Raw genomic sequence first — 11,639 nt, 5'->3', positions numbered from 1 at the left:
GAAAGGAGTCTTCACTGAATTCCTTCTCATGCTATAGATCTGTTTCCTCGGTTCCCTTCTCCGTTCCCTCCTGTCCCCCTCCCCCCTCCCCTACAACTGGAATCCTGGTCTAAGAGGCAGCTGTGACTAAGAGTTAATGCTGTGAAATAATAATACATTCTGTTTTTACAGGCTTGACCAAGCCAGTTCACCCAAGTTGTCTCACCTAATACCCAGCCCCCCACCCTACCCCTGCCCCAAACCCCTGTGAGGCAGGGAGGGGAGGTATTATTAACCCCATTTTACTGATGAGTAAACTGAGATTTAGAGAGATTAGGGCCGTTGCCCTCGGTCTTTCAGACAGGAAGTGAGCACGCGGTCTGTCTCTAAACCTAGTGTTCTTTCTTTTGGTGGCAGTGGCATCCGCACCCTTATGTGTAAGGAGGACTTGGCCCAGGGGAAGTGTGAGTGGATGGGGAGGGAGAAGGAGAGCATAGGAAGAGAGTTCAATGAGGAAGGAAGAGAGGAGTGGTTTCCTTGAGCTTCTAGCTGTTCTCATCTTTCTGCCTAGATGGAGGATTTGATGTTTACCAGAGACTGGCCCAGCAATCCTCCAGGAGGAAAGACAGCTAAGAGCCTCGTCTTCCTCTTTCCCTCTTTCCTCTTCCCAGGCGGGGATTTGCCTAGCAGTGGGGAGGGGTGGCCCTAGCTTCCCCCAGGCCCTGGGTGTGGGAGTCACACACCAGGTCTCCCCAGAGAAAGCCTAACACCCGTTCTCAGGCCGGGCCTGCCTGCCTTTAGGTGCTGCGTTGTCTTGAGGCCTCCACCATGCCTGGATGTGAGGAAAGCCCCTGAAGCTCGCCTGAAGGAAGAAGCATGCAGGGTACCCCCGGAGGAAGTGTGTGCCCTGGCCTGTCCCCTGTGGACAGGTGGACACTCCTGGTCTCCAGTTTTATTATGGTAGCAGCTTCGGGCCAAATGAATTTCACAGGGTAAGTGGCTGCTCCTTAACTGAGGGGGGCGGGGGCGGGGGAAGGCTGTCGAGAGTTTGGGGACCAGGTGTGTGTGGAGGGGAGGGAGGTGTCTATCCTACTGGGACCTGGCCAAAGTGAAGGGAATCGGGACCTCAGTTCCCATTCAGGTCCTCAGTCTCCCATGCCCATGCTCAAGGGCGGGACAAGCAGCTGTATCATTGTCCCTCACCACATGAGTTCTTAATCTGCAACCCAAGGGGAAGTTTCAGGGCTCCAAGAATCCCCCGATTCTTGATTATATGTAAGATAGTTTGCATATCTACTTTTCTTTCTGGGGGAGAGGTTTATAACTTTCCTGATTCTTAAAGAAGTGAGTAACCACCAGAAGACTGTGTGTCCCTGCCATAGGGATGCAGTATTGTCCTCCTGTGAATAACAGTAAGCATCTTCCACTCAGGCCCTCTAGGAACATGTTTCTCAGCCTTCCGAGATCACTATTCCATGGTGTCTCCATCATGGTGATTAGAGAGGGGCTTCATTCTTCCCGATACCAGAACCAGCCAGGGAGGGAGCTGGTGCCATCTGGGCAGCAGAGCCAGGATGTCACAGACAGGCTGCTGAATTGCACAGCCTCACAGCCACTCCAGTGGGATGGGAAGGGGCTCGGCTTCCTCCCTAAGGTCACGCGAGACTGAGCTCCCCTTCTGTGTCCTCAAGCTCTTGAGAGAAGGCTGGAGAGGCCAGAGGATTTGAACAGACTGTGGTTCCAGCCCTTGTATGAAGAGCACGTGGGGCCTCTGTTGGTCTCCCCTGACACTGTATCTATTCCTTCCTTTCACCCCTTCATTCCTTTTGTTCTCCAGCCCTCGTCCATTCCTCCTATTCCTTTTCTGTACTTCCTCCCCCATCTTGGTGCTGGGTTCATCTAGTCCCTTAGGTGGTCTGTCCTTGGGCCAGAGCAGCCCCTCTTGCAGAGCAATGTGTCCTGCTCAGAGTTCTCTAGCCTCCCAGCCTTCCTGCCAGGTGCCCTCGGCCTGGTGTCTTCTCACTCAGCCTCCTCCCAGCAGCCCAGCCTTCCAGGAAGCTCTCTCCACAGCTCCCTCTGCCCTCCCTGTGTCCTTCCAGAGACCAGGTTCTTCGAGTCTTGGCTAAAAATGAGAAGCAGCTTTCAGTTCTCAGGGATCTGGAGGGCCTGAAGCCCCAGAAGGTATGGACTCCTTAGGGCTGGGGAACACATTGTACATTCTTTTATAGTGGCTCGCACCTTCTGCCCCCTGTCCTGCTCCCCCCACCCCCAGCCTGCCTGCCCTGATAGCTCTGCCAAATATCAAAACACTGTGGAAAATCAAATGTGGCTCTTCTATAGGAAAGATTGGGAACACTCTGCCCAGAAAGTTGGGTGGCCCTTCTTGGCTTTCTCCTCTGTCCTAGATGGGGGGCTATTGCAGACCCTGTCAGAGGCCACCTCACAAGTGACTGGAATGCCCTGAAGCCACACAGGAAGTACATATGTCTCCGGGTGGGATGCCATGCAGTGTGCAGACTGGACACATCTGTTTCCCAACTGAAATGGCTTAGCTTGGCAAACCTGTGTTTTATTTGGGTTTGTCCCTGTCAGGCTGAGCATTTGTTTCCGAGAACATTTGTCCTCTGCAAGTATTCCACAATGGAAAACATTTTCTTCAACTGTTATAATAGAAGGGTTTCGTTTGAGGACTGTTGAGACAACCAGATATTTCTGGAGGTGGCCCAAAGCTCTTGTCGTGATTTGTTTGAGTACCCCTATCTACCGGGACTCATAACACTTTATAACAGTGCTCTCCATTGTACAAATTGGAAAACAGACGTTGCATTTGGATGACGTGGGAATCTGGATTGGGTTCCTCATGCCTGTCCAGGGTTTGAGGGCAGTGGTGCCTCCCTCTTTTGACCACCGTTCTTGTCCATGTTAATGCCCTATATGATGAGCTGGCTTGCTTTTAGCAACCATTTAGGGCTTTAGGAGTCCAAGTGAAGTTGCAGTGTGTGGGTTGAGGCTGAAAGATAAAGGTACGTGGAATTACAGAGGGAAACTCAGTTTGGGGATTTTGTTTGTTTGCCTCTGTTTTCCTGCTTGGCGTTAGGGTTTTCATTTCGAAACTGGGGCCCTTTTAACTGTGTAAGAGAAGAAGATCACCTGGCTACCCAAGATGCCTACAGGATCAGGAGGAAGTGTGGTCATCGTGTCTATTTTCCTTCCCTTTGTGACCAAGGTGGACTTCTGGCGTGGCCCGGCCAGGCCCAGCCTCCCTGTGGATATGAGAGTTCCTTTCTCTGCACTGAAAGACATCAAAGCTTTCCTGGAGTCTCATGGCCTTGCTTATAGCATCATGATAAAGGACATCCAGGTGAGGTCCTGCCCCAGTGCCACAGTAAGGGACCCACCTTCCACGTGCCTTGCTGGTTTGGGCCTAACATGGAGGAAAACAAACCAGAGCCAACAAGCATCTTGTTTCTGGGGTTCCATCTGCATTCTTGTGAACCAGCTGTGGAAGGAATGAAACCTTACATGTCCCAGAGAATATTATTTAAGTCTAGGACAGAGTCCATGCAGGGACTAGTGTGGTGATGGCAGCCACTGCAGGCGAGTCCTCTTGGGGAGGGGTTTGCAGCTCACAGCAACGGAGGAGTGTGGGGAGGAGGGAGACAGAGGAAGTAGCTCAGGTCTTTCCTAGGCATGAGGGGAAGGCAGCTGTGGACAACTACCTTGGCTTTTCTGACCATCGTGTCCTTGCCATGTCTTAGCCATCCAATACCAGAGAGCTCCTTCACTCCAGAGAAGTGGGCAGAGATGAAAGAAGCTGACTGTGAGCCTGCTGTGGTTTCCCTCCCAACATCAATACCATGAGGCTCTCAGTACTGGGTACCTCTCCTGTGCAGGATGCTCCCAGGGGAATGACTTTGGGAGAGGTGGCTGCCAACCCGCCCTCAGGTAGGGCAGAGGGAGCCTTCCTCCAGGCCATGCCAACCTCCCCGCCTCCACTCATCAGTGCCCCTTCCAGTCTTTTCTGAACATCATAAAATTTTATTTCCATTGTTCTGTCTTCAAGGCTATCCCAAGGAGCCTCCTTCTTAAAGCTGTCCTTGTGGGCAGAGTGTGCTGGTTAGGCCTCTCTGGTTGCACCCCTCTGCACATGCTGTTGTACACCTATAGCTTCATATCCACATCGCTTCCTCTCCAGCCACGCTGTGCTGCAACTAATCTCTGAGGGCTCCGAGTGTGGGAACAGTCTCCCTGAACACACACACTGAGACCACATGCCAAGGGATCAACGCATTAGGAGCATTCCCTTCCCATAGGAGCACAGGGCTGGGCCCCTTCGGTCCATTCAAAGACCTTATGTGTCCACTCAACATGGAAGGGTAGGCTCTTTCTCTAATTAATCCCCCACAAACCAAAATGGGGGAGACTTCCACAGACAAGACAGGGTACCACATCAAAAGAAATAGCACTCAATTCTCATTTTTAGCCCAAGCCTAAATTTTGAAGTTTGCATTTCCCTACTTCTGCCGTGCCCTGGAAACCCCACAGCATTTGGCAAACAGATATGAAGAGGTCTCTCAAAATTTCCTGTTGATTTCCACGCATCAGGAATGGCTCCAGAGGCACCTCTGAGCCTGCCCCCTGGCTCCTCCAGAGCTGTCGTCCTCATTCTCCTCAGCCTGTCCTCTCCTGTGACCCCTGGCCTGGAATCCCTCTCTGGTTGGGGGGGGGGGGGCATTATACTCCCTCTCAGGAAGATGCCTTGGACTCTCAGCCCTCCGCCAGGCAGGGTTTTCACCACAGACTGGTTCTGTCTGCAGTGCATCAAGCTCCAATTGTCAAACTTAAGATCCCATTTTGGCTTAGAGCGAGCTGGGGGTGGGGGAGGCTGCTGTGTGGAGTTGATTTGTGGTGATGAGGGGGAGGGTGCCCAGGAGGAGAAAAGCTCAGAGGCGCTAACAGGAGGGGAAGGCTTTGCACCACTCAGGTGGTTGGCGTCCAGCCTTATTTTCAGTTATTGACGCACAGGCCAAATTTCTTCTGAATCTTCCGGACCTTCTCAGGCCGTAGTATTTGGCATAGTGTCTCTTGCTCGGTGGGCTCTCAACTGTCTCGACAATTACTCTATTGGCAGGTTCAGAAAGAGCATGCCCAGACAGAGAACTTGCTATTATGTTGGTCTTTGTCTCCAGAGCCCCCTCTCCCGAGCCCCTTGCCTATCTTTAGGGGCTGAAACCCTAGCACCTACTATAGCACCTGCCACTCATTTGGGGCTTAATAAATGTTAGATGAATGAATGGATGCAAGAAAAGGAGAGAAATAAGGATGTGTTTGCTGGACAGTACCACCAGGCTGAGAGGGAGCTGGAAAAACCTCAATGCAGGCTTTGGCTTTGGCCAGAGGCACCAGAGATTTTTGAGGAAGGAAAGTGTACCCCAGCCTCCACCCCCGCCCCCAAGTTGTGATCAGGAGGCTGCTTGAGGTAGACGAGATGGGTTCCTTCAGTCCACTCACTGATGCCGAGATGCCTACTGTGTGCAAGGGGCAGGCAATATAAAGAGAAGAACTCTGGTCCTGTACCCAGGAGCCCGGGATGGGGTGGGGGTGGGGAGCGGAGGGGAGTAAATCAGTGATTACAATGGAGTGGATGAGTGTGCTGATGGAGTGCAGCAGGTTGCTATGGGAGCGAGGACAAGAGGCACTGCACGTCGCACTCTCAGAAGGCAGTAATTACGGCGCGGTGCGGCTGAAGAGCAGGCAGAACAGGCGAGGGGGGACCTGGAGGGGAAGGGGGCCCCCGATTGGCGATGGCCCGACCAGATCACAAAGGGCATCCTCTGCTGGGTGAAGAGGTCGAGATTTGATCCCAGAAATCATAGGGGAGCCATCGGAGGGCTCTGACATGATCAGATTTGCATTTAAGAAAAATCCCTCTGACAATGACAATGTTGAGTTGGGGACAGGAGCAGGGAGAGACTGACAGGCAGGAGGGTGCTGAGGAAATTGCAGTGGGCCAGGCAAGAAATTATCTGATTCAGAGAGAGCTCTATTTGCACTTAATTTTTCTTCACCTCCCCCTTTTTTCAGCCCTTTGGTTTTGGTGTGGTTTCTTTTTCTTTCTTTCTTTCTTTCTTTCTTTCTTTCTTTCTTTCTTTCTTTCTTTCTTTCTTTCTTTCTTTTTTTTCTCTAGGATGAGTCACCATGGAAAAGCTTCACTTGAGCAATCAGCTCTGTGGATTTTAATGGCTTTTTTCTGATTACAAAATTAATAAATATTCATGTTAGATAATTGGGAAAATAGGGGAAAGCACAAAGGAGAAAACAAAAACCACCATGCTCTGAGCATCTAGAGCAAAACACAATTTAGTGTAAATATTCCTTTGCCAATTCCCCCCCTTCCCTTACTGGATCATTCTCATTAGCATATAGATATAGAGTTATTTCTCTTGCCCTGAAAAAATCCACTCTTGATCCCTTCCCCTCACCTCCAGCCATCACACCATTTCTCTGCTTTCCCATATAGCAAAACCCCTGAAAAGGTGGACTATACCTGTCATCTTCATCCCTCACTTTGGGTGGACTGTCCATCACTCACATCAGCCAAACAGTCCTTGATGTCATCACCCACAGCTCCTAGATCCAACTCAGTGGTCAACTTTGAGTTCCCATTGTTCCTTCACTTTTCAGCACAACTGGTCACTTTCTCCTCTTTTGAAATATGTCCTGTCTTGGCCTCCAGAATGCTGCACTCTCTGGGGTTATCCCATCTTACTGGCTGCTCCTTGCATGTTGTTTTCCTGTTTCCCACCTCTGTCCTTTGACCTCTCCTCTATCCCTTTGTCCAAGATCATGGTGTTGAAAACCTTCAGCCCCCTGAATATTCTCATACTTATAGCTCCAGCCAGACTCCCACATCCGACCTGAACTGCAGCCCCGCACCTATATCCCACCACCTTCTCCACATCACCTCCTGCCTACCTAATGGACATCTCAAACTTCACTGTTTCAAATTGAGTACCCCCACCCCCAGCCTGCTTCTCCACAGCCTTCTCCATCTCAGGAAATGGCAGTGCCATTCTTCTGGTCACTCAGACAAGAAGCCTGGTGTCATCCTTGACTCCTTTCTCACATCCCACATTCAGTTCATCAGCAAATCCCCATCAGCTCTCCCTTTGGTATCTTACTATTCTGTGCTGCCACCCTGGGCCAGATCACCATCAGTTCCACACCTGGATTATTCCAAGAGTTTTGAACTGCTCTTCCCAGCACCACCCTTGCCTCCTTGTTACCTAGCCTTAAAACATCATTCAGAGGGGTCCTTTGCAATTATTAGTATTATATATTATATCCAATTATGTCACTTCTCTGCCTAAAACCCTCAGTGACTTCCCAACTCAGAGTAAAAGCCTTAAAATGGCTGTTAGGTGCCACATGATCTATGCCCCACCCCCACACCACTGACTGCTCTCCCCTCGCTCACTCTGCTCCAGACACTTGCAACTCCTTAAGGTTTCTTGAACTAGCCTGATCCATCCCTGCGTCAAGGCCCTTGACTAGATTCATACCTCAGGGCCTTTGCACTTCCTGGTCCTTATGACTAGAATGCTGTTTCTGCAGATATCTGTGTGACTTAGTCCCTCATTGCTTTCAAAACCTATTCACAGATCACCTTTTCACCTTATTTTAAACTGTACCCTTCTTCTCCTACATTCTCCAATTCCCTCCCTCCTTTCACTGCATCACTTTTCTCCTTGACACTTACACCTTCTAATATCCCATCTAATTTATGTCATTATGATGTCTATTGTCTGTCTACCCTGCCAGACTGTAAGCTCCATGAAGGCAGGCAGTCTTGTTTCGTTGGCTGTCACATCATTAGTACCCAATGTGTGCTCAACACTCATTCACTGAAAAGAAGAGATTAAAAAGTGGCCATGATGGTGGCTGGGGTGGGGTTGGACAGCATCTCTTAAAAGGAGAGGAGGCCAGGCAGGGATGAGTGGGAGAAGGCAAGGGAGGGAGCAGTCATGGGCAAGGATCCGAGGGAGAGGCAAAGTCCCCCTGCGCCAAGGGGGAACAGAGAGAGAAGGGCTGGCCCTTTTGTTGGTTCTGGGAGGGGGCCAGTTGCTGATCGACACCCTCAACGGACCGTTAAAGGGCGCCCTCCGCCATTCAGGTCCTTCAGATACCACTTCTCTCTGGAGGAATCTAGGTTTTCGGCTCATGCCTGGTCATGACTGTTCCATCGCAGAGTCCTGGAGTTACCCCAGGAATTACTGTTTGCCCTGCCATCCTCCTCCTCCTCATCATCATAGCTACATGCCAGGCAAGGTGTCAAGGAATTTACCCTTATTAACCGTTCTAATCCTCACAAGAGCACTTTAAAGAATGTGTACATGTGATAACTTTAGGAAGGCACAGAGAGATGAGCACTCTGGTAAACCGAGGCACCAAGAGATTAGTGACTTGTCCGTTAGTGATGGCGTCAGGATTCAACCTGAGGCAGCCTGGCTACAGGCCCTGCACTTGCTGCTCTTGTGCCCATCTACTTCCTCAGCAGCTGCCATTATTGTTGGTGTGGGTGGTTTTAACTTTGCCTCCTGGGCAGTGGAGTCACCCTTCAGCCTTGATCTCTGAGGGGGTCCATTCCAAAAACCCCAGATCTGTATGTAGCCACCAGCATGGAAGCGTGGACGGCAGTTGCTGCCCGCCAGGCAGCTGCTACTGCAAATGTCAGGCCTGGAAGAGAAGGCCAGGGACATATGAGCAGAGGTGATGCTGTTGTCCCAGAGCAGGGGGTGGGTGGGGGGTGGGGTTGGGGGTTGCTGAGATGCTCCCCATCCGCTGTTACCTGGAGTGGGGCCCATTTCCTGGGTGTGGTTGGAACTCAGCTGCCCATTCCCTTCAGGCACCAGAGTCACCTCCCGGGGGCACCTTGCTCGGCCCTCACGCCCTCCCCTCTATCCTGGAGGTGCTCTTCTTTGCTCTGTGTTCCCGGCCTTCCTCACCCCTGTCATAAATTAATTCACACCAAGGTATTACTTTCCTTGTCAGGTTATGGCTTCCAGGGAGGCAAATGGCTGACTTCGGAGTTGTTTCTTTTTTCCTCTGAGAAGCCTTGACAGGGCTGTAATTAGGCTTCCCGAGCCTGTGGCAAGACCGCATTCTTAGTTCTCCCATCTCCTTCCCTCAGCCCGTGAAGGGAGCAAACATCTGTGTCTTTTTCAGGCCAGGGTGGATTAGTGTTCTTGGAATTGGGGCCCAGCTGTGAGGCCCGAGCATTCCCAATTTGTAAGCGGGTGTCAGATCCATTCACAAGCCTGTGAGGGTGTTTGGAAAGTGATTTGCGGTGTGGTGCCGATTTCCCATTTGCCCCCAAGCTATTCTGTGGAACAAAGAACAGTCTCACGGGAGCTGTGTCCTTGTGGGTGTCCCTGGGGTGTGTGGGAAGAGTTGGGTCCTCTGGTCCGGTCTTCCACCTTTACCCACTGCCTCAGGATCCCTGGGAAGTCGGACATAGGGGCCCTTCATTCAGGTGGGGCCAGAGTGGCACTTCTGGGGGGCACTAGCCCAGCCTGCTTGCTCCCCTGCAGCTGCTCGCCACAGCTGGTTGCACCCGGCCCAGAGTGTTGGGCACGCATTGGTCATGGTAGGCTGCTGAGATTTCCGTTGGTTTCCTGGGAGAAGACAAGTCCCTTTTGTTAGAACTTCCTGGGGTGGTGCTTGTGCCAGCAAGGATCAAAGCTCTTCCAGTCTTCCCTCACTCAACCAGCAATGCCAGCTTTGCCCAAGTAAGAATGTCCCCAGCCCAGCCAGTTAGGGCAGAAAACATTGCAATCACAATTGCCTAAGGTGCACTGGGTGCTCCAAAAGAAAAGAAAATGAGGCCCAAGAACTTGAACTCCAGTTCCATTTTTAAATCTGGGCACTTGAGGGTTGTGAGCAAGCTGACTGGGGCAGCAGGGTGAGTGGTCACTGGGTGGTGACCACTGCAGGGATGATGGTGGGTACCTCTCTTCCGGCCCTGCCAACACTGAGAATTCCATGGCTTCTACTTTATTTTTGCCACTAGGGGCTTTTATTTTTGCTTTAGTATTATTTATTCATTTAGAAGATTATACTTGTTTTAGTATAAGCATGTTGCCAAAATGTAAAAACAGAGAAAATTTTCAAATTGCTTAAAATTATCATAATCTTTCCATTCCAACAGACATTGTTTACATTTTGGTCTTTTTTGACATTTTAGTGTCATGTTTTCCAATGCTCGGGGTATTGCTTCTTCATTATTTTAGAACACTTTTTAATTGCAACAGTAGTATAATGGACTTTTTTTACCTGTTGTTAACATTTTACACATTTGCTTGCTCTCTCTGTATGTACACACATATACACATACACACACAGATAAGAATACAGTTGACCCTTGAGCAGCATGGGTTTGAACTGTGTGAATATACATGTTTGTTTGTTTTTTTTATATAAAAACAGTACAATACTATAAATGTATTTTCTTTTCCTTATGATTTTCTATTTTTTAAAAAATATTTTATTTATTTGAGAGATAGAGCCAAGCAGAGGCAGAGGGAGAGAGAATATCTTAAGCAGACTCCACGCTGGACATGGAGCCCAATGCCAGGCTCAGTCTCACAACTCTGAGATCATGGCCTGAGTCGAAATCAAGAGTTGGATGTTAAACTGACTGAGCCACCCAGGTGCCCCTCCTTATGATTTTCGTAATATCATTTTCTTTTTTCTAGCTTGTTTTATTGTAAGAATATAGTGTATAATACCTAGAACATACAAAATATATGTTAATTGTGTATGTTACTGGTAAGGTTTCTGGTCAGCAACAGGCTATTAGTAGTTAAGTTTTGGGGAGTCAAAAGTTATATGTGGATTTTCAACAGCATAAGGGTCAGTGCACCTAAACCTCTCATTGTTCAAAGATCAACTGTATATACCTGTAGATATGTGTATCTATTTTTACGTGTGCATATATGTTTATCATGTATATTCTAAGTATGTGTTTTTCTTATTAGCCTTTGTTTTTTTTAATTTTTATTTATTTATGATAGTCACAGAGAGAGAGAGAGAGAGAGGCAGAGACATAGGCAGAGGGAGAAGCAGGCTCCATGCACCAGGAGCCCGACGTGGGACTCGATCCCGGGTCTCCAGGATCGCGCCCTGGGCCAAAGGCAGGCGCTAAACCGCTGCGCCACCCTGGCATCCCTCGCCTTTGGTTTTGATAGCTAGCCAGCCCTAAGGGACCCAAGGCTAGGACTGGGGTATCTGCGTTCTTATCTCACCCCTGCTCCTTGTTGGCTTTGCCATTGAATCCCTTCAACTCTCCAATCTGGTTTATCTCTAAAACATGAATAGTTAATTCCTGGCCTGTTATTTGGTCATTTGACCAGATCAACAGAGATAATGAGGAGAAGGATGCCTGGTAAACAAAAAGAATGCTCTGGCCTGAAGCAAGGCATTATCAAGACTGACTGTGTCCAGACCTCAAACCAGGGTGACTCTTCACCCTTTGTAGTAGAGGGGCCCAGGTACTTCCCATGCTGCAAGTCAGCACAGAATCCTGAGATGTCTCTATCCCTGGGTGCCAATGTAAGGGTATGGGCTTGGGTGAAGGGCACCCGCCTACCTCACTGAGTCCC

The 11,639-nt window shown here is 49.7% G+C and overlaps 1 protein-coding gene across 9 annotated transcripts in view; it reads left to right on the top strand.

The window, feature by feature from the left end:
* Positions 1–11,639, top strand: part of CPA5 (carboxypeptidase A5) — a 39,064-nt gene that overhangs the window by 17,124 nt on the left and 10,301 nt on the right. For 7 of the 9 annotated variants that reach the window (XM_038556518.1, XM_038556514.1, XM_038556517.1 and 4 more), the window contains exons 2-4: positions 781–971; positions 2,079–2,160; positions 3,206–3,340. In XM_038556518.1, coding sequence (XP_038412446.1) covers positions 856–971; positions 2,079–2,160; positions 3,206–3,340 — 333 coding nt within the window. In that variant the 5' untranslated portion in view covers positions 781–855. Of the gene's footprint in view, positions 1–396; positions 417–780; positions 972–2,078; positions 2,161–3,205; positions 3,341–11,639 lie in introns of all 9 variants that reach the window. The other 2 variants (XM_038556511.1, XM_038556516.1) reach the window with 1 other exon arrangement.

Source organism: Canis lupus, chromosome 14 (genome assembly GCF_011100685.1).
Source record: "Canis lupus familiaris isolate Mischka breed German Shepherd chromosome 14, alternate assembly UU_Cfam_GSD_1.0, whole genome shotgun sequence".
Classification (NCBI taxonomy): domain Eukaryota; kingdom Metazoa; phylum Chordata; class Mammalia; order Carnivora; family Canidae; genus Canis; species Canis lupus.
Note: the sequence above shows the minus strand (reverse complement) of the source record. Positions and strands in the feature narration are given on the sequence as shown.